Source organism: Juglans microcarpa x Juglans regia, chromosome 2D (assembly GCF_004785595.1).
Source record: "Juglans microcarpa x Juglans regia isolate MS1-56 chromosome 2D, Jm3101_v1.0, whole genome shotgun sequence".
NCBI lineage: Eukaryota > Viridiplantae > Streptophyta > Magnoliopsida > Fagales > Juglandaceae > Juglans > Juglans microcarpa x Juglans regia.
In genome coordinates this window covers 21,128,794-21,148,098 of record NC_054596.1, presented here as the reverse complement: position 1 = coordinate 21,148,098, position 19,305 = coordinate 21,128,794, and the positions used below count along the sequence as shown (strand labels likewise).

At 35.9% G+C, this 19,305-nt stretch overlaps 1 protein-coding gene and 1 long non-coding RNA gene across 3 annotated transcripts; both read right to left on the bottom strand.

The window, feature by feature from the left end:
• Positions 1–906: 906 nt before the first annotated feature.
• LOC121248753 lies at positions 907–6,496 on the bottom strand. 2 transcript variants are annotated; one of them, XR_005937509.1, is made up of 4 exons: positions 6,370–6,496; positions 1,357–1,622; positions 1,147–1,324; positions 907–1,062 (listed from the first exon to the last, which is right to left on the bottom strand). It is a non-coding gene; the product is annotated as an uncharacterized LOC121248753 (long non-coding RNA). The 2 variants fall into 2 exon arrangements; XR_005937508.1 differs by lacking the exon at positions 907–1,062 and having other exon boundaries at positions 1,072–1,324.
• Positions 6,497–10,143: 3,647 nt separating this feature from the next.
• On the bottom strand, positions 10,144–13,312 carry LOC121250135. The gene is made up of 4 exons (XM_041149077.1): positions 11,376–13,312; positions 10,939–11,205; positions 10,529–10,648; positions 10,144–10,440 (listed from the first exon to the last, which is right to left on the bottom strand). Exons 1-4 carry the CDS (start codon positions 12,507–12,509, stop codon positions 10,390–10,392), a joined length of 1,572 nt encoding a protein of 523 aa, XP_041005011.1. The 5' UTR covers positions 12,510–13,312; the 3' UTR covers positions 10,144–10,389.
• Between the last annotated feature and the right edge of the window lie 5,993 nt (positions 13,313–19,305).

Sequence of the window (19,305 nt, the reverse complement as noted above, 5' to 3'; positions counted from 1 at the left end):
GGCAAAGTCATGCTGAATGACTTTTAGCTACAGTATTTCTAAAAAAAAAATGCTGTAATTTGCTTGTAACTGTTGAAGGAGCAAATGTTTATTTTATTATTTGTTTGGAACTCTCTCTTTCCTCTTGATATTTTCTCACGCAACCACTTTCTTTCCCTCGAATTATTTTTCCCACTTTTCACTTCTTTGCTTCTTTTCGTCGTTTCGCCTCGTGAAATTGTACGATAATTGAAAAAATATATTGTTTTAATCCATAATTTAATTAGAATATAATTACTATATAGGTAGAATAGTAAAATATGAAAAACTAAAATAAATCAATTTATACAAAAAATTATTTATTTTTACTATTATTCATTACTCATTACTATATAATGAATAAATAGATAATCCAACGTGGAGCGACAATATTTATAACCAAAGTCAAATTCATTTTAGCATATTTTATTGTTATATAATGAAAAATAGCAATTCTATGAAAAAATTCATCTTACATTCATCAAAATTATCTTTTAGCTTTGGCTAATCTATTGAAGATGATCTTCATTAATTCATGTTGTCCAAAATATACCAAGGAAAATATGAGTAGTAGTTTGGAGCGTATGTCTAGATAAAAAAAATACCTGGCATATATTGGTATAATGTCTAATGTCTAGAAAAAAAACACCTGGCATATATTGCATTTAATGGTCTAATGTCTAGATAAAAAAACACCTGGCATATATATATGTGCCACTTGTAGCGAACAATGCTGTGGGGAAAAAACCAATGAAAAATCAATTGAAGACAATAATGAAGAATGTCAACAAATTTCAGCTTAATTTGTGCCGCACAATAAGCGTACTACTATAAAAAAGTAAACCTCTGACATGGTACACGTGCGAATATGTAGCCATGGAAATATGACACCAATATAGTAAACCTCTAACATCCAAATAAAAAAGTTGGCACGGGTACAGCTCATGGTTGATGCTGATAGCCTGAGTTTCAGGGAGTCAAATCTGATTTGCATTTTCCTACCATCACCCCAAAGGCATGGGTTTTGAGAGACAAAAGTTGTACCTACGCGGGAGAAGAAAAAAATGTAAGCGCCAAACCAAATTGTCATTACCAAGGACAGAAAATTGAAAATATCTATCACACTACGTAGTTCAATAGAGCTAGAAACACAGGGCTTTTTAACATTTTGCTGGGACTTAACTAAAGCTAGTTTTCTTTGGGTTTTTCCCACTCTGTTATACTTAGCAAAGGCACTCTGAAGTCAAGCTTCTTTTGTCAGGAGAGAACAACTTGGTAGGTCTCTTTCTTACACAATCCTTTTGCACTTTTCATTGTTCAACTTCAGTGATGTTCGACCTCCATAAGCAGTAGTAGGGAAATCTGAGTTTAACTTTATTGCTAGGGGAAAGTGTTTGGAGATTGGTCTGTTATTGAAATGGTTCAGTCAAAAAGAGGGAGAGGCAGAGGATGAGCTGGACCAGGGCCACGAGTGTTGCCTCCTATCGGACAACACTTGCAATCAGAAGCTGCATGCTGGACTTTGAGAGATGAAAGGGAGGTGGAATCTGATGAATCCACTCAACCTCCAGATGTTGTATGTGAAACATTTTTTGAGACAACTTCTGCAGAGGTGAATACAGCATCTGAGGGTAAGTACACTGCTTTCCTACAACTTTTTAACATTTTGATAAAAAATAGAAATATGAAAGAAATTAGTTAATGTACTGCATGAAAGTCTGAAAATTTCTACTGTTGGTATAGTACCAAACATTAGTAAACGTGGTAGAGGTGCAGCCAAAGGGACGGAGTTTGAGAGGTTGCGAAAGTATGGGAAGATACCACTAGAGATCAAAGATGGCAAGATAGGCCCATCATGCAACAACACAACAGTCTACACAACGAGAGTGACGTGGATCGTCAAACACTATGCAGAAATGAGGCATGTTAGTTGGAGTGTCATTGACATCAAGGATAAAGATGAACTTATTGATCATGTTCGAGTATGGTTTTTTATCTTGAATAATTAAATGAACTGCAGTGTTGATCCTTTACAAAGATTATCTAAATATCTCTAGTATTCAGGTTTATATCAAATTTGCATGTTGTATCTGTAATGGGTTTTTAACTAAATTCCTGTTTTGTATGTGTAATGGGTTTTTAACTCAATATTACCTTTAACAGGCTTAATAATGGGTTTTAACACAATCTTAGTGTATTTAAATATGGTACACGAGCTTTTAACACAATGGCATTCGTAGGCTAACTTTGTGCTCAACTGGACCAAGCAAAATCATTGTCAAACAATCACAACTCAGCTATCTCGTGCATACAATACGTTTCATTACACGTTGCATCGGAAATACTTGTCATATGAAACACATGAGGAGGCAGTAGTTAATGGACGTTCATGGGTAGAACAGCCTGTTTGGGAATGGTTATGTAATCGGTGGGTGAGTGATGAATTCAAGGTAAGCATTATTAATTTAGTTATTGTAGGATTCATATGTCAAACAGTAAAAAGTCATTTAATTCAACAAATGGGAGCACCTGTGTTAGGATAAGATGATGTCCACATAGAGCTATGGCAATGGATGTAGTATATCTGCCCAAATTCTTCAGAACTTAATTATTGCATGATGAGATTACTCTTAAAGACATAAAACACTGTTATGATTTTTCAGCTATTTTATGCAAAGTGTAAAAAAAAAAAAAATCTATATAAGACAGTTAAAACAGAGAAATGATGAAGAATTTGCAATCTGATTTTGTGTTTTAGTTATGGCAATAGATGTAGTATATCTGCCCAAATTCTTCAGAACTTAATTATTGCATGATGAGATTACTCTTAAAGACATAAAACACTGGTTTATACTTATGTTCTTTCATACATTTATAAAAAGAACCCCTCCCCCCCCCCAGCCCCCCCCCCCCCCCCCCCCCCTCCAACACACACACACACACACACAATGCAAGCATAATTTAAATTCAGGTGCAAAATAATTAAGTTATGATTTTTCAGCTATTTTATGCAAAGTGTAAAAAAAAAATTCTGTATAAGACAGTTAAAATAGAGAAATGATGAAGAATTTGCAATCTGATTTTGTGTTTTAGCTATGGCAATAGATGTAGTATATATGCCCAAATTCTTCAGAACTTAATTATTGCATGATGAGATTGCTCTTAAACATATAAAACACTGGTTTATACTTATGTTCTTTCATACATTTATAAAAAGAAACCCCCCCCCCCCCCCCCAAACACACACACACACACACACACAATGCAAGCATAATTTAAATTCAGGTGCAAAATAATTAAGTTATGATTTTTCAGCTATTTTATACTGAGTGTAAAAAAAAATATTCTGTATAAGACAGTTAAAACAGAGAAATGATGAACAATTTACACTCTGATTTTGTGTTTTATTGCGAAAAATATCTAGTCAAAATAAAGAAAATAGGCATAAACAAAAGGTAAACCACACAAGTGGAAGGATGTCGTTTGTTGTACAAATGGAAAGAAAGGTATTGGCATTGTTTACATATCCATACTTGTTTGTGAAGGAAATGAGCATATTGTATGAAATGGGATGTGGTAATCAGATTTTTTTTTGCCTATCACTGAATATGTAGAAGGACAGGAATCTGATAGATTTTTACAAAGACGTGCATTGGTCGATTAAAAAGGGCAGATTCATCACACCAACAATAGAAAAGAATTATGTGAGCACTACCTTGTTAATGCAGAAATAGTTGGCACTTTAGTTATTGTGTATTGTTTAGTGTATGCCTACACCTATTGTCCAACTGTCTCAAAGTCTTAGTTAAGAAATCAATGTCCTTATATGCCAAACAAAGTACCATAAATTGGGTTACATGTATAATTTTTACAAGGCCGAATATTCTACATTCCATAGTAATATTTGAAATTGGTGAGCTGAATTGTTAAACATGGCTATAATACCTATGAAGTAGTTAGCTGATAGAACATAATAAATTCCACACTTAAAAGCTAAGCTGATCAGAAGTTGTTACATGCTAATGCTGAAGCTGAAAGTTATTGATGCCACACATAGAATCAAATGGTTTCAATGATGAATGCCAAAGAGGTAGAGTGTTGCACTGATGAAGCAGCGGCAGTCATATTTAGGGAGGTTTTAGGACATAGGTCTGGTTATTCTAGAGGGCTGGGCCACTCAGTATTGCCTGAGAAATCTATAGTGGCTGGAGTGCCCAAGGAGGAGAATGAACGCCTTGCCGAGGAAAATCAACAGAATAGGAAAAATACAGAGTATTACCAAAATCGAGTTATCGAAATTGAAGGTGGTTTTGCGGCTATGAGGAACCATATGTTGGAGTATGAGCAACGTGTAAACATTCGAATTTCAGAATTGGAAACAAAATTAGAGTCTCAAAGAGAGACTCAAAATGCAGATCCTTAGCCGCATTCATGTCAGCAGTATTTCATTTTGTATTTTGACGTACACTTTTGATGAAAGGTGTAATGGGGAGATGATTTGAAAGTAATAATTTTGTTCAGTACAGCCGCAGAAGTATGCTCTTGCTGTAGAGGGCAGTAAACAAAATCGGTAATTCCTTTTTCTTGATGGGTTATAACTGCTACTTGTGACTTATTCAATGTATTTCCATTTTCAGGCAGTTCTCTCAATACTAGTTGATGATTAAAATACATGCAAAAGGGAGCTGGGATAGTTTCAATGAATGTGTGTATTTTGCTTAGAACTAATGAATTATATAGTACTCTGCAAGTTGTGTGAGGTTTGTGTGAGGGTAGGCCTGATCTGATTGCAAAAAGTATTTCATTGTGGTATTTTCAAAGGATTGAGTTTTTAACAGCATCATTGAAGGCCTTAATTAGTAATCTTAGATTGGATGATAAGGAATACGTGTTAATGCACAAGGAGAAGTAGGAGTGCTTGAAATAGGAAGAGGACTATAACTTCCAGTTAGGTTTTTGGGTACTTTTGAAAAACCATACTGATTGAGACTAAAACTAAAAAATTTTTTTTGGTAGTAGGTGATCAAGTATACTAGCATGACATCTGTGAATGTAACCTAAATATATATAGTGCACACCAAGAATGCTTTCTTTGATATGTAGTAGATAATTTACAATGATTGATCAAACCAAATATTAGGCAAAAAAAGAATATTTTACTGCATGCTATTGAATTCCAAGGCAAAGCTAAATTGGCTAGTGAATAAATTAAGTAACCTACTGATGGCATGGGTTGTTTGTCCTATTTTCATATTTCTTTGAAGTAACAAGTGTTTGATCATCTGACCATTTTTCCAGTACCTAGAGATATGGTGTCATCAGCTTTTGGGTTTTCATCATATGTTATAGTCGAATTTGTATGTTAGGCATATTTAGTTTTAGATGCAGTATATGAATTTGAAAAACCTATGAATTTGAACCATAAATAAATCCCATGATGATAGATGAACCAATGATAAGGTTCATATCTGTCATTCCCCTTACTAGATAAAAAAGACCATATGTGAGGTTTGAAGATGCATCCAACGCGTTGATATTTTTTTTTTTTACAAGTACATCCAATATACTGATATTAAGTAGAAATTGCAATGAATCAGAAAATCAGCATTTTTGTAGTTATTTTTAGAATTAAAGGTTTTCTCCTGCAGCATAGAAAAATCAGTGCAAGGTTTGCTATGATTTTTCAGAACTTATTTCCTAAAATGGTTATGCATGAATGTATGCTATGGTCTAACTTTATGCCATTGCAACAGGTCAAAAATGCATTCTAAGGGCAGTGCTGATTTGGTTGTGCTCTAGCCAAGACCCCAACAACTCCTAGAAACTAAAGATTCCTCTGTGCATGTATGTACGTGTAGGGATTTTGAGTACTGCTGGCATGTTGAAATTTAAAGTATTTAACATTATGGTAGTGCTAAATTAGTGAATGAACGTGAATGAATTTGACAAATCCATGGTTTATATAGCATGTACATGGTTCATTCAGTTTACACATAGTACTATGTAAAGTCTTCAATGGCATCAGGCTCTATCTATCATTGGTAGAATGGTAATAATTGGTAGAATGCTGATATATGCATCCAATATATGATTGGTTTATATAAATATATATATAAAGACCATGCAGTACTCCAGCAAGAATTATATAGAATTATATAAAATTATATATATAATTCTTGCTGGACTAAATTTGCTAGACCAAATTTGCAGTCCAGCATGATTGGTTTATATATATAATTTGCTAGACCAAATTAATAAGATACATATTATGTAAAAACCCTATCATGTGCAAACCCAATAAAGATCTAGAAGTGAGAAAAAGGGAACAACAGAAATTGCTAAGTGTCAAACCTTGAAAGTTTATGGAGACAACTTGGAGAGTGCCTAAATTTGCCAATTTCAGGGTCGACTGGAGAGTGTGTAAATATCCGGGACCAATTTCTGGGAAAACAATTCGGCACCAACCCCCAATTTTACTGCCTAGAAGCACTGTTCATGATTAATAAAATTGTATTTTTGTTGTCTAATCCGCCGGAAGAGATTTCCCCTATTGCGCCGAAAAATGCCACCAATTCGTAATTGGGGGCGAAATCTTCCACGCCGTAAATGGTTGCAGCTAAAGCTCCTGTTGATTTTTTCCCGGCATCTGAAGGATCACAGGTAAATATCCCGAACCATGATTTAAATCTAGCTCTGCGAGGATTCAATCCCGCAGGAACCCAAACCGTATCTTGCGAGGAGAAAATCGCGCCGAATAATGTAATTTCCAGCAACGATTTTACAGATGAATTCGGCGGAACGAGATCAACGATATTGGTCGATGGTTTTTTCATTTCTATTCCCGGCGTCCAAATCGACGGTGGTGGCCGATGCTTTTCCCGGCATCTAAAGAATCGCAACTACCATTCCCGGCGCTACAGATCCAGTTGTGCGACGACCCAATCCCGCAGGTAGCATTGATGTTCTTGCGACGAGAAAATCAGTTGGAAGCATGGGATTTGCAGCGGGAAATTTCTTTGGTTTTACCAGCGTCGAAATCGACATTATTGGCCTCTGTTGTTTGCGAAGAACGCAAGCGGCGAGAGAAAGCGTATATGTCAGGCTGTACTCCCGGCAGACTCCCTGCGATCGATTTGTTGCGGTAAAAGTTAATAAGCAACGGTTTTCATGCTTGTTGAGGCGACTTTAGGCTGCCGTAAAAACACACTTTTCTTGTAGTGTTTATTCACAATCTGATGTACCCATTAAAACACGTCAATTTGTAAGTTTACTTTTCTTAAATGTCTTTGTAGACTAAGAATATCTCTTTTAATATATCTATATATGTATATGTATATGTTAACAAGGTAGTCACATGTTACTAGTTTACTTTTCTTAAATGTCTTTGTAGACTAAGAATATCTCTTTTAATATATCTATATATGTATATGTATATGTTAACAAGGTAGTCACATGTTACTCTCATTTCATGTCGAAAAGGCATTTGTAGCATCAGTTTTAAGTATAAATTATTAGCATGCACGTATCGCAAATGGAATCACCAAAATCTTCGATCTAGAATTTGATCTATTTCTAAGTTGTTCAAGGAATTTTGAAAGATCTCGATCTAAAAGATAATTATGTTTTGTTGAAGTATAAAAATTAGGAATTATAAATACAACAAGCACATGCCATTCGTTCCATATGCAATACGTGATCCGATCTTATACAATAACAATAACAACAATTAACTACGTACATTAATGGCATTTTACAATATTGTTTTAGCAGCCTCACTCACATTGCCTACCATAGTTCTTGATCTATACATGATACAGATCAAGCTAGCTCAGTTGATGCTAGGGCTCGGACCTGATGGTGGTACCGGACCCTTAGGAAGCATCGAGGCAAGTGTCCTAAGGTGTGTTTCGTACGCACTTTTAACTCTGTTTCTTGAAACATGATCATGATCTATCCCAGAGAAAGTCCGAGCTGCCTGATCAGAACCTGAAACTCCCATGAGAGAAAGAACCATTATTGCTATAACGATCAGGAGGAATGAAACCATCATGTTCTTGCATTCCCGAAAGCAACCCATTTTCTCTTTTTGCCTTTTTCTGTACCTAATGCTTGACAGTTTATATATACATTCCTTTAGTGCAACAATGGTTGGCCGGCTAGTGAGAACTGGGATTTTTTGTACAGGTAATCTTGCATTGGACGCGTATAGCTAGACGCCAGCTAATTCGTTGACACGAATTTTTATTTTCATCTCTCTCTCTCTCTCTCGCTCTCTCTCTCTCTCTCTATATATATATATATGTATGAAGAACTTCAATGGGCCGGCTAGTCATTTTCGTCAGCAAGGAATAGTTGATATTTATTTTAATAAATTAGCTCCAAAGTCAAATTAAGTTGTAATATTATTAGATCAGATTTTCATTTTCTTTGTAAATTGTTAGTAGTGATGACATCTAAACTCGTTTAAAATATGGAACTATTCATATAAACTATTGGGTTATTTTAAAATATCTTCTCAAATTGCAAAATTGTTAGATCCAACCACTCAACTCGACATTAATTTGCAAACGCACCATACTTGTCAAATTAGAGTAAAAACTTATCTGTTAGTAGATCACTTTCATCCGATTTGTTAATTTTCATACTAACTAATTGAATGGATGGTCAGGTGGGCGTTATAAATTATAATCTTGAAATTAGATCAATCTCATATATGTCTACCTTTCTGACACTTGAGGCACTTAAATTTCAAATAAAAACTAGAGAGATATATATTGATCCTGTCCTAAGAGCATATACTTCATTAGACAATAAAGCATCATTTTCAGACTATCACATAATAATCTCATCTTGTAATCCAGATAATTTAATGATATAAACGCTAATTTATTCTCTAGGAGTGATGGAGTTGGAATTTTTTTTTTTAACCGGTGGCTGCATTTGGATTTTAAACTAAGCTGAGTTGAGTTGATTTGAGTTGAATTGAGATGAAAGTTAAAAATTGAATAAAATATTATTTTTTTAATATTATTATTATTTTGAGATTTGAAAAAGTTGAATTGATTATTATATTTTGTGTTGAAATTTGAAAAAGTTGTAATGATTAGATAAAATGAGTTGAGATGAGTTTAAGATTCAAACTAGAGGTTTTTTCGAAGAATCTTTCCAAAATAAAAATAATGCATTACAATTTTTCTCTACGTAGTTGTTATTTTTTGAAGTGTTCACTTAATTTGTTTCTCATTAGAAAGAGTTACTTAAGATTACCAATGATTGTTTCAAAGATATCGGAGAAAATTGGGATGAGAAGTAAAAAATTTCTTTTATAAAGATAGCAGAATTCATTAAAAATACGTTTTCTCTTTTATTTGGATATTAAAAAGTGATGGCATTAGAATATGTATACGTTCAAGCGTTTACCTTTTGGAATACCTTTTATATGATTAACATTTCTCTTAAATTTTTAAAAAAATTTGGAATACCTTTTGCATTATACAAAAAGTGATGGCATCTCCTTCTCTCCCCTCTGAAGCCATTGCCGAGCTCTCTCTCCCTCTCTTGGAATTTGTACTAACCCATATCTTTTTCAAAAGAAACAAAGGTTTTGAAAATGAAACATATAAACAGAAGAACTAATATGCTTCTATATGCTTTCTTGTTCGAACCACCTCTAAATCCACTGAACCATCTTCAAGTCCCCAGATTTCTTTCTCTGCCGAATTCCTGGATGAGAAGAACTTCATCTCCATTAGCCCAAACCCCGAGGGGTAGAAAGATGGCGAATTGGAGATACAGATAGATAAAGCAAGCAATGTAAGTAGCCAAACAATGTTAACTGCATATGCGCTTTTCTTTGAGAAAGGGAGAGGAGAGCTGAGGGAGAAGAATGGGAGAGATTGATTGAAGGGAGACAGCGGAAGGATAATTTCCTCAAATCAATATTACCGTGTTCTGCATAAATCCCTTACGTGTCCGCTTGCTATTGGAGGGTGTAAAGTCAAACTTTACACTGAATCCGGTTTGAAGATTTTCTCAAAATAAAATCACGCCCAGACATTTTATTATGATTGAAAAAATACAGGCTACCCTTCAGTGATCATTTGAGTAAATCCAAAATAAGAGCAATTATAGGAACTATTCTGCATTTCAAAGTAAATCCACAGCCAACCAGCAATGTACACTGAGTGTAAGCACTTCTGTCAGACGACAGGAATATACAACATTTACGAATTCCTGGTTATATCTGAAATCCTACCCATGGTTTCTATAGGAATCATGTTACATGTACAACAGATTATATGTTAAAGAGTAAAATCTACCTGCTAATGTCAAACTGAAAACTACATGATATGGAGGATTCTTGTGGCTGTTCTATACATCAGATTCATAGAAGCGCACCAATTTCAGGGGTTTCAACTTTTCCTGTGATCAAGCAATAACAACAGAGAATTAATAACAGCAAGTAATATTTCGATTAGAAAAGAGTCTCTTGCAGAAGTCTGAAACAAACCTGAGTTATTTCTCCAGACTGGCAAGGGAAATGAAAACCGGTCGAACAGTTCTCCAACACTTCAGGACTTTTCATCCATGCTTTACGTGCATCAATCACCTTTAGTTTATACTTGAACATCTGATGGTGAGAAAAAATAATCCAATATTCATTAGCAATTGCAAATTTATAATTAAAAAAACATGTATTTTAGTAAAATAACAAATTGGCGAGGATTTTTGGGCAGAAAGAAGTTTTAAGAACGTTTTATTTTTATAGTTCTAAGAAAGATTTATGGGGTATTATACTTCTTGGCATAGCTCAATTTAACTTCAATGGATTTCAGGATCTTCTGTAATAAATTATATTGAATGTACAAACCAGAGTGTAAAAACTAAAAAATTAAAGGAATGAGCCCAGAGCGAGCAAACCTCAGAAAGCGAGATGGGTGGTCTCTCCAGCTCATCTCCTTCAATTATCTTTCCAGTGCCCTGGCACTCTGGGCAGAAAACAGAATATATCTCTGTTCTTGTAGCTTTCACCTCTCCATCCTTTACTATTTCCTCACATTTAGCTGCATTGTTTCTCTTAGATCTTCTTTTCCTCGATTTTGGAATAACTAACTCCTTTGTAATTATTTCATACTCGCAAAAAAGTAGCCAGTGTATAATGCAGGACGTATGAAATACATGAAATGCCTGCATGATAAAATGTAACAAGAGACGAGTTAAGCAGTTTTCCAATTGTTAACTTTAGACAGAGTAGTAGCCCATAATGAGTACTTCAACATCTTCAAAAGGCATAGCAAGACACGTACAGTTACAAAAACAGCCAAAAGGAAAAAGTAGCAAGTTTCAAGAATTATTACCCCATGCACATTTCGACTACTGCAAACAAGCCTTCCAGTCTTCACATTCATGAGTGCTGATACATCTTTCCCAGGAAGCATCTTGTGTTGACAGATATCGCACATCCTTTCTGCTGCTACACGCTGTTGCTGTCTCAACTCTCTCCTCATAGCCTTACTTGAAATAAACCTCTTATGCAGAAGCTGATCATCATAGTGAGCCAAAAGCAATCTTGAAGAGGCAACATTTGACACTGGAGAATCTTTCCCAGATAAAGCATACTGATTATTGAAGAACTCGCTAATGTCCTCCGGGTCAGAAAATGATTTCATTCTTTTCCTACTTGCACCCTCCACACACTCTGATTCTGATGGACTAGGCAACAGAAGTGGCTTCACACGATCAAACAGCTCCTTGCTACCAATATCAGCATTATAACGGAAAGTAACAATAGCAAAATCATGCTCTGGAACCTCCAAGCTATCTTTATTTCCAGGAGTCTTTTTTCCCAACCACTCACACCATATTCTACAAACCCCATTCGAAACCTTATCCTTCTCATGGAACCTGGCAGCAATTTTTCCACAACCAACCTCCTGCACTTCAATATCAGAAATTTCATCCCAAATCCGCACTCCAGAAATTATCACACAGGCATTCCCCTCATCAGAATTCAATGTCTCATCACAAGAACTAATTTTATTATCTAAATGAACACCTGCATGCCCATTACTAGTGATTTTTGAATTTGCATCATATCTGACAATAGCAAGATTGTCGCCATTGTTTGGCAACTCCAAAAATCTACTTTTATTACCATTTAAAGCTCCCAGCTCTTTATCATTCTCCACTGGATTGTCAAAGAACAGAACACCATCATTAAAAGGCCACGGATTTGGTCCCAAAAGCGTAACCTTAGCAGTGGATAACCTCTCAGCGTGAAGATTCCCCTTCAAGTGATCAAACAATATAGTATCACTGTAACACGGTGCAAGACACAAAGTACAAAAGAAAACGAATCTTTTTCCATCTTCCCTAAGGTCGACATATGTATGCCCCTGAGTCCTCACATTGCGAAGAATGGATCTAGCAGCTTGTTCTCTTAGACTACAAGAACTTGTCTTCGGAAACCCTACTTCCCACTTTCCAGCCATTCAAAATTTTCCCGCCAGAAAAGAACCCCAAGTTCAAGTTAAAGTTTAAGTTCCCACCCAACTCCTTTAAAGATTACATAAAGTCAAAATGTGAATCCTCATAATTTCTTAGAAATCCAAAGCAAAGAGCACTCACAAGAACCATGCGAGACCTAGAAGTCCAAAACAACAGTAGTTACAAGAACCATGTGACACCCTAGAAAACTAAAGCTTGACATGAGATATTCCAAATGCTAGAAATCAACTCATCTCTTGGTCAAAACATAAGGAAAATACATTTCATGAATCATAAACCATGCGAGGCCTAAGGAGCTCAAATTTCACAAGAACTACCCAGAAACTCCAGAAGTCAAATCTAGCTCTACAAACCTAAAGAAAATCTCTAAAAATGAGAGGTCAATCCGAAATTAAACTCTCGAATCGAGTGAAATCGATCGAAACCCTAGAGTTCTCGAATTCAGTTCCGCGAATTTCAGGTCCGAACAGAGAAAAAGCAAACCACAGAAAAAACTTCCAAATTCTAAAGCAAAATAGCTTTAGAAAACACTAACTTTAGATATTCGTTGCGTACTTCTTATTGGATTCGTCGGAAACAGCGGAGACCGTCCATTCACCGTGACCGCGGCGCGAGCCATGGAGAGCAAAGCATGGGAAGAAGACGAATCATCCATAGCCATCTCCATTTCTCGCAGCGAAAGAAAAGACTCGAGGCTGTTCGGAGGGAGAGAGAGTGAGGGAACAAAGATCAGAAGGAATGAAAATTTTGGGACGGGAAAGTGAAACCAATCTTTATAACTGAATTTTGAGAATAAGAGGTCCTCCTTTATTGTTATAGAAGCCTTTTGTATTCCTGTGGTGCCGGTGTATTGTAATAAGGTGGAGCATTGATTTTGGATGTACGATGTGTTCCAATGATACTAGTCATCCTAATCTACAGTTGATATTGGAGTTATATAGTTTAATAGGATAGGATTGGTCGGAAGGGAACAAGCGTAGATTCGAATTTTTTGATGGAGGATGCCATTAGGTGGCCGAAGGGAATAGATAAGACGGGTGAGATTGGTTGTCAACGGATTGGACCGATTGATTTGGCTTCAACAAGTTTATTTATTTGTTATTTCAAGGACAAATTATTACTCAAGTTAAGGAATTTTGACTGTTTTTTAAATGGGTGCACGTGGTTTATTTTGAAATATTGAAATTTGATGTACCACATAATTATTATTAAAATTAAGAAAAAAGTTAAAATCATTGAGAGTTGGCCTGATGAATTTTTTTTGACAATTTTTTTTTTATTTAGTGATTAAAGAAATATTTTTTAATGATATTATAATTTTTTAAAATGTTTAAAAATATAAAAAAATGAATGAAAAAAAATAAAAAATAAACGCATTTTGACCTTATCAAGACCCATCCTCAGACTATACTCTCAGTGGGCATAGCACGACTCTACTGTTCCACAACCTAAATACCAAGACTAGAAAAAACTATACTTAAGAGAGAGATTTTCCATTTGTGCATGAAGTTGTCTCGTCCAAAAAGGGAATGGACTATATGTAGCCTCTGGAACTGTAACCCTCGACTAGCCATTAAAGGCCAGCCCCTCTTATTGTAATGAAGGGGTTGGCCACTTCAATGTTTGTAATGTCCGGCCACAATTAGGTTGGACATGAAAGGCCAAGGTGGTGCTCCCACTGTGGGTGCATTCTTACAATAGATATCATTGAAAGTATTGCCTTGACTTATGGCACTTATAACAAAGTCGCTTGCCATTGCAACATTCCCTTTTAGGACTTTGCATTTTTGGCAATTTGGCTTTCGAATCTCTCGACTCTTCTTGGAATTTTGCATTTGTTGAATGTTGGCCTCTTCTTCATGTTAAAAAATGAAGAATAAAAGTACGTGTTGATATTTTAGCAAAATGGTGACAATCTTGTTAGGCTGTTTGTCCCACAGGTTGGTGTTACAAAGAGGAATTGCAAACAACGTTATTATGCACGATTGGTCTCTATTTATAAACTATAAGGTATTGGTTGGCAAAGGGTACAACCGTTTGACTCAATCAAATGGCTGGAGAGGGTGCAAATCCAAGGAATACACCGTTTGGTGTGTGATCACCACTCATCATATCTACACTTCATGTATTGAGTTAAGAAGGTTGAGTTTTTTTTTGGTTTTCCATGTCTCTATGATCATGTGTTGTTCTACTAGCTCCTTCCAATCTTATGATCGTAAGCTACATACTTGATCATGGATTTAAGGGTCTAGTCTTTCTTTAAATTCTATTGCCTTTTATTTTTTGTTTGGGATCATGTAGGGTGCCAACCTGTACAAGGTTGAGAATTTTGTTGCGTATTCTTCTACTGTCATGACCATATCTGTAGACGAAGGTACTCCTGTTTAAAACAAACCCAAGGAATATATTATATATATCATTCGGTCGTGGTATGCTCCTGTGGATGTTGTGTTTCACGACCTGGGCAACTCTACGCGGTTGGGCTTGAACTTGATTCCTGCGAAGATGGAGAATGGGGGGCTCGGGGTGGTGGTACCTCCAATGCTCAAGTTAGTTTCAGTGTAGGAGATGAAGAGTGAAATATTTGCTTTAAAGAGAATGATAGTAGAAGTATTCAAGAGTGTGAACCCCTTCCTTGGTTGTGGGAGGGGGTTATTTATACCTGGCTAGATTTGCCCTTGTGGTGGGGGCAGTGGGTGAGTCGTTCCGTACGGGATCAGGTGTCCCTGCGACTTACCTGTCGTGCCGTAGATTAATCAGACCTGATTGCGGCTATCTCTAACACCCCAGGAGGCACGTTGTGGCGTGTCGAGCCTCAGGGTGCATTAAATACGGTGTGGCTCTCCTTCCTGGCGTTCTCCTTCATCCCTTTAATGCGGCGTGACATCGGTCAAACATACCCACCTTTCTGACCCGTCTAGGCCGAGATTCAAAGTCAGGGGATGTCCCTGCCTATCGGCCAGTAAGAGTGTCAGACTGTTCTCCCTGTCACCCTCTTGTCAGTGTATTATGCCTGGTGGTTTCTCTTCTTGGGCCTCTTGGGCTGGCTCAGTCCATCCCAGGCCTTATCCTTGGACTCAGGTTCGGGCCTTTCTCTACGTCTGGCCCAGGGGATAACTCCTCTCACAGCTCCAATTTGCTCCCAGTTGAGATTCGCCATTTTTTGGCTTCTCCCATGAGTTTGAAAGTGGCAGTTGAATTTTCATTGCCATAGCCCAGTTTAGCAGAATGAACATTTCTTCTACTCCAAGAATTCAATTAATTTCCATAAGTATTTGTTCTTCATTTTCATTAAAAACGAGCAGTTGTAACTTGTAAGTGACAAAATTGATCAATAGTAGCACCCTTAACCCTTGATGGTGGGGGTGAGAATGGAGGCTGGCCTTCTAGGTTTCTAGCGACATACGACACCATAAACTCTGCCATGTCATCTCCCTAGTCCTCTCCCCTTCATCTTCGATGTCATGATTTCTCTAGTCCTCTCCCTTTTCATCTTCCCTATACTCCTTTATATCTTAATTATATCAGGTTAGTAAACCAGTACGTATTTCAAATAAGCTACTTACACTATTAATTGGATATTTAATGATTTTTTTTTTTTTTTTTTTTTTTTGTCCCTGGTATTATAACTCTTTTGCAATTTTATAATTCTTTAAACAATCAACCAATGCAATCATTTAAAAATGAATTTCAATTTTATAAAATTATCCTTCATTTCTATAGAATTATGAAATAACTTTAAAAAAAAAAAATTGTTAGTTAAGTTTTTTCACAGTCTCTCCATCATCACGTTGGGCTTTTGGTGACCTTCACGATACCTCAGTATCAACTTTCTAGACCTTGATAGGCTTATAATCTATTTGATTATAAGATTTACTTTATTGTTCTTATGTACTTCCTCGGTTGTCAATTTTTAACACGATTTATGAACTTAACAAGATCCTGACACGTAATAATAGAATTAGGGTTAGGTCTAACTGGGTTCAGATCAATTCGAGCCAACCTAAATTTGACCTAATAATAATCAGGTTGTGTCAGATCAACCTACAGGTTCATGAGTTCACCCAGTTGACAAATTAGCAAAAATGAAAATAGTTATTTCGATCATTTTTTGTTATTCTGCTCAATGAAAAGATATAGCTCTTACTTTAAATATTTTATTGATTTTTTCTTGTGTAACCCTTGTTTTTTTTTTTTTTTAAACAAGTTAAGCATTGTATAGATAAACTAAATGGTTACAAGGATACAAGATTCAGTAGGGTGGAAGTCCCTAACAATCTTCCCAAAACAAGCAAAAAAAGCACCAAAATAAAAATAAAAAATGGTTAAGTCAAAAGTTTGACTCCAACCCAGTCCCACAAGGGGAAAACAGATTATAAACCTATGACTAAACACCGTAGTCGAGAGGAGTGCGCTGCATTTTGTTGATATGATCTAACTGTAAGAGACTATCACGACCATATTGTCTTGATCACTGGTTAGGGAAAACAGAAATATAGGAGAATAGCAATTAGAAGATGACCCGATACACTTGCGAAGGAACACCATCGACTGCAGTGACGCTAGTAGGACACGCGCCACACTGAGCAAGAAAGGAGCACGCGGATCTGAAAGATCCGAGGTCGCTGGCCACAATGGAGCCACGTGTGGCGACTGGAAATCCCTTATGGTGCGGCGGCGCATGAGACCCACGTGCATGGTAACCCTTGTTTTGTTATATAATAGTATGGATGATCATATGTTTGTTAATATTTTCATTTTTTTTATATTTTAAAACAAGTTAAACAAGTTGAGTCAAGGTCTCGACCCAACACAACACGACCCAAATAAAGAAACAGGTCAAATGGTCTTGTTGGGTTCAGGTCGAGGCGTTTGACCTGTTTAACTATTATTATTGGGTCGGGTTGACTTGAACTTGACCCAAACTTGACATGACTTGATGTTAAATGGAGGGGCGCCCACGTGGGGTAGACCTCGTCCTCTCCTATGTATAATGCATAGCTTAAAGTCATGCGTTACTTGCTTGTAATGTTACTGCCTTTTAAATGGCAATTGAAGGCTGGCCTTTAAGGCCAACCGTGTGGGGTGGGCTATATATAGCCCCTCTCGATTGGTTTTTTGGATCATCTGAAATAAATAAAGGCTCTCTCTTTTTTTGTTCTTTCTTGATAAAATATTTAAGTTGTAGATTTGTTAAGTGTTACTCTAGTTTTATACTACGTAGTACACTTTGCCATTAAGAGAAAACGCTTGAGATTTGTCAATCTGGAGAAACTTGTGAAGTAACTATATAAGCTATGTTTGAGATATTTTTCGCTGTGTTTTCTAACACCCGACATGTACGACACCCCTACTTCTAATGCACGACATGTCTTTTTCCAAAAATAAGAAAAATATGTACCATGCTAGGATCAAGTTTTAGTATAGTTTTAGGTTAGGTTTGGATAGTGATTTGAGATAAGATAAGTTGATATGAAAGATAAAAGTTAAATAAGATATTGTTAAGAAATTATTTTTTAATATTATTATTATTTTGAGATTTGAAAAAGTTGAATTTCTTATTATATTTTATGTGAAAAATTGTGAAATTTGTAATGATGAGATGAGATGAGATGGGTTGAGAGTATTTCTCAATCCAAACTGAGACTTACCTCGTTTGTTTTTGTAGGTGAGATGAGTTGAGATAGAAGTTGAAGATTGAATAAATTAATATTGTTAGAATATATTTTTTAATATTATTTTTATTTTGAAATTTGAAAAAGTTAAATTATTTATTTTATTTTATATGAGAATTTAAAAAAATTATAATAATTATATGATATAAAATGATATAAGAATAATTGTAAAAATAAACGAACGCTATTGTAAATGTTTTTGTCATGGTTGGGTTGACGAGTCGGTGCTAGTGGACAATGCGCTTCTACTTCCAAGTTCCAACCCTTGAGGCTTTTCGTTTCAACTTTTATCCTTTGGACGTATGGGCCCTTGAACCAACAACCTCCATACTTTATCTTTTTAACTATTTTTTTCTTAATTCCTTCAATGGTTACCATTTTTATAATAAATGAACATTAAGTGATACTAAAAACTATGTTATATTCCATCACAATTCTACTCTACTAACGTGGTAGAGTTTTATATTTCTTAAATATTAAATTTTTTTTAATAAAGTTGATCTTACAAAATAATAACAGAAGAAAAATTTAAAATAGGACTTGGTATAAACCAAATCCTTTACACTCTCCAATTGGAGCTTGCAATGAGCCCACCTACATAGAATTAAGTTTTATAAATCTAAAATAATTTAACTAAAATTAAAAACAAAAAGTACCCAACCCTGGCAACGATCGAGGTGGCGACCGACCACCACAATCCAACGGCAAGGTTTTCAAATCTAGCTAGATTCTGCCGAATTTGGCACCATGAAGGCGTCGAATACGCCAAGTTCGATGTTGTGGTGGTGTTGGGTCTGGCTAGATCCGGCCACCCAAGGCCTGATTCGGCCATTCCAAGGTCGGATCCATTACCGGGTTTTTTTTAGCGATCTCCAGCTATCGCTCACGGTGGCTGCCCCACCAACAGGTCACCAATATATAGCAACTGCCACCCCAAGCAATACCAAATTATGTTTTAGAATATGTTATGCACCACCTTCGAACTAAAGTTGCACTCTTTAAGTAACTGGGTGTTTAGAAGTTTAGGATCTATGTTTTAGAATTTTAGTTTTTTTTAAATAATTTGGTGCAGCTTAAGTTTATGAGTAATGATATTATGTCTTCT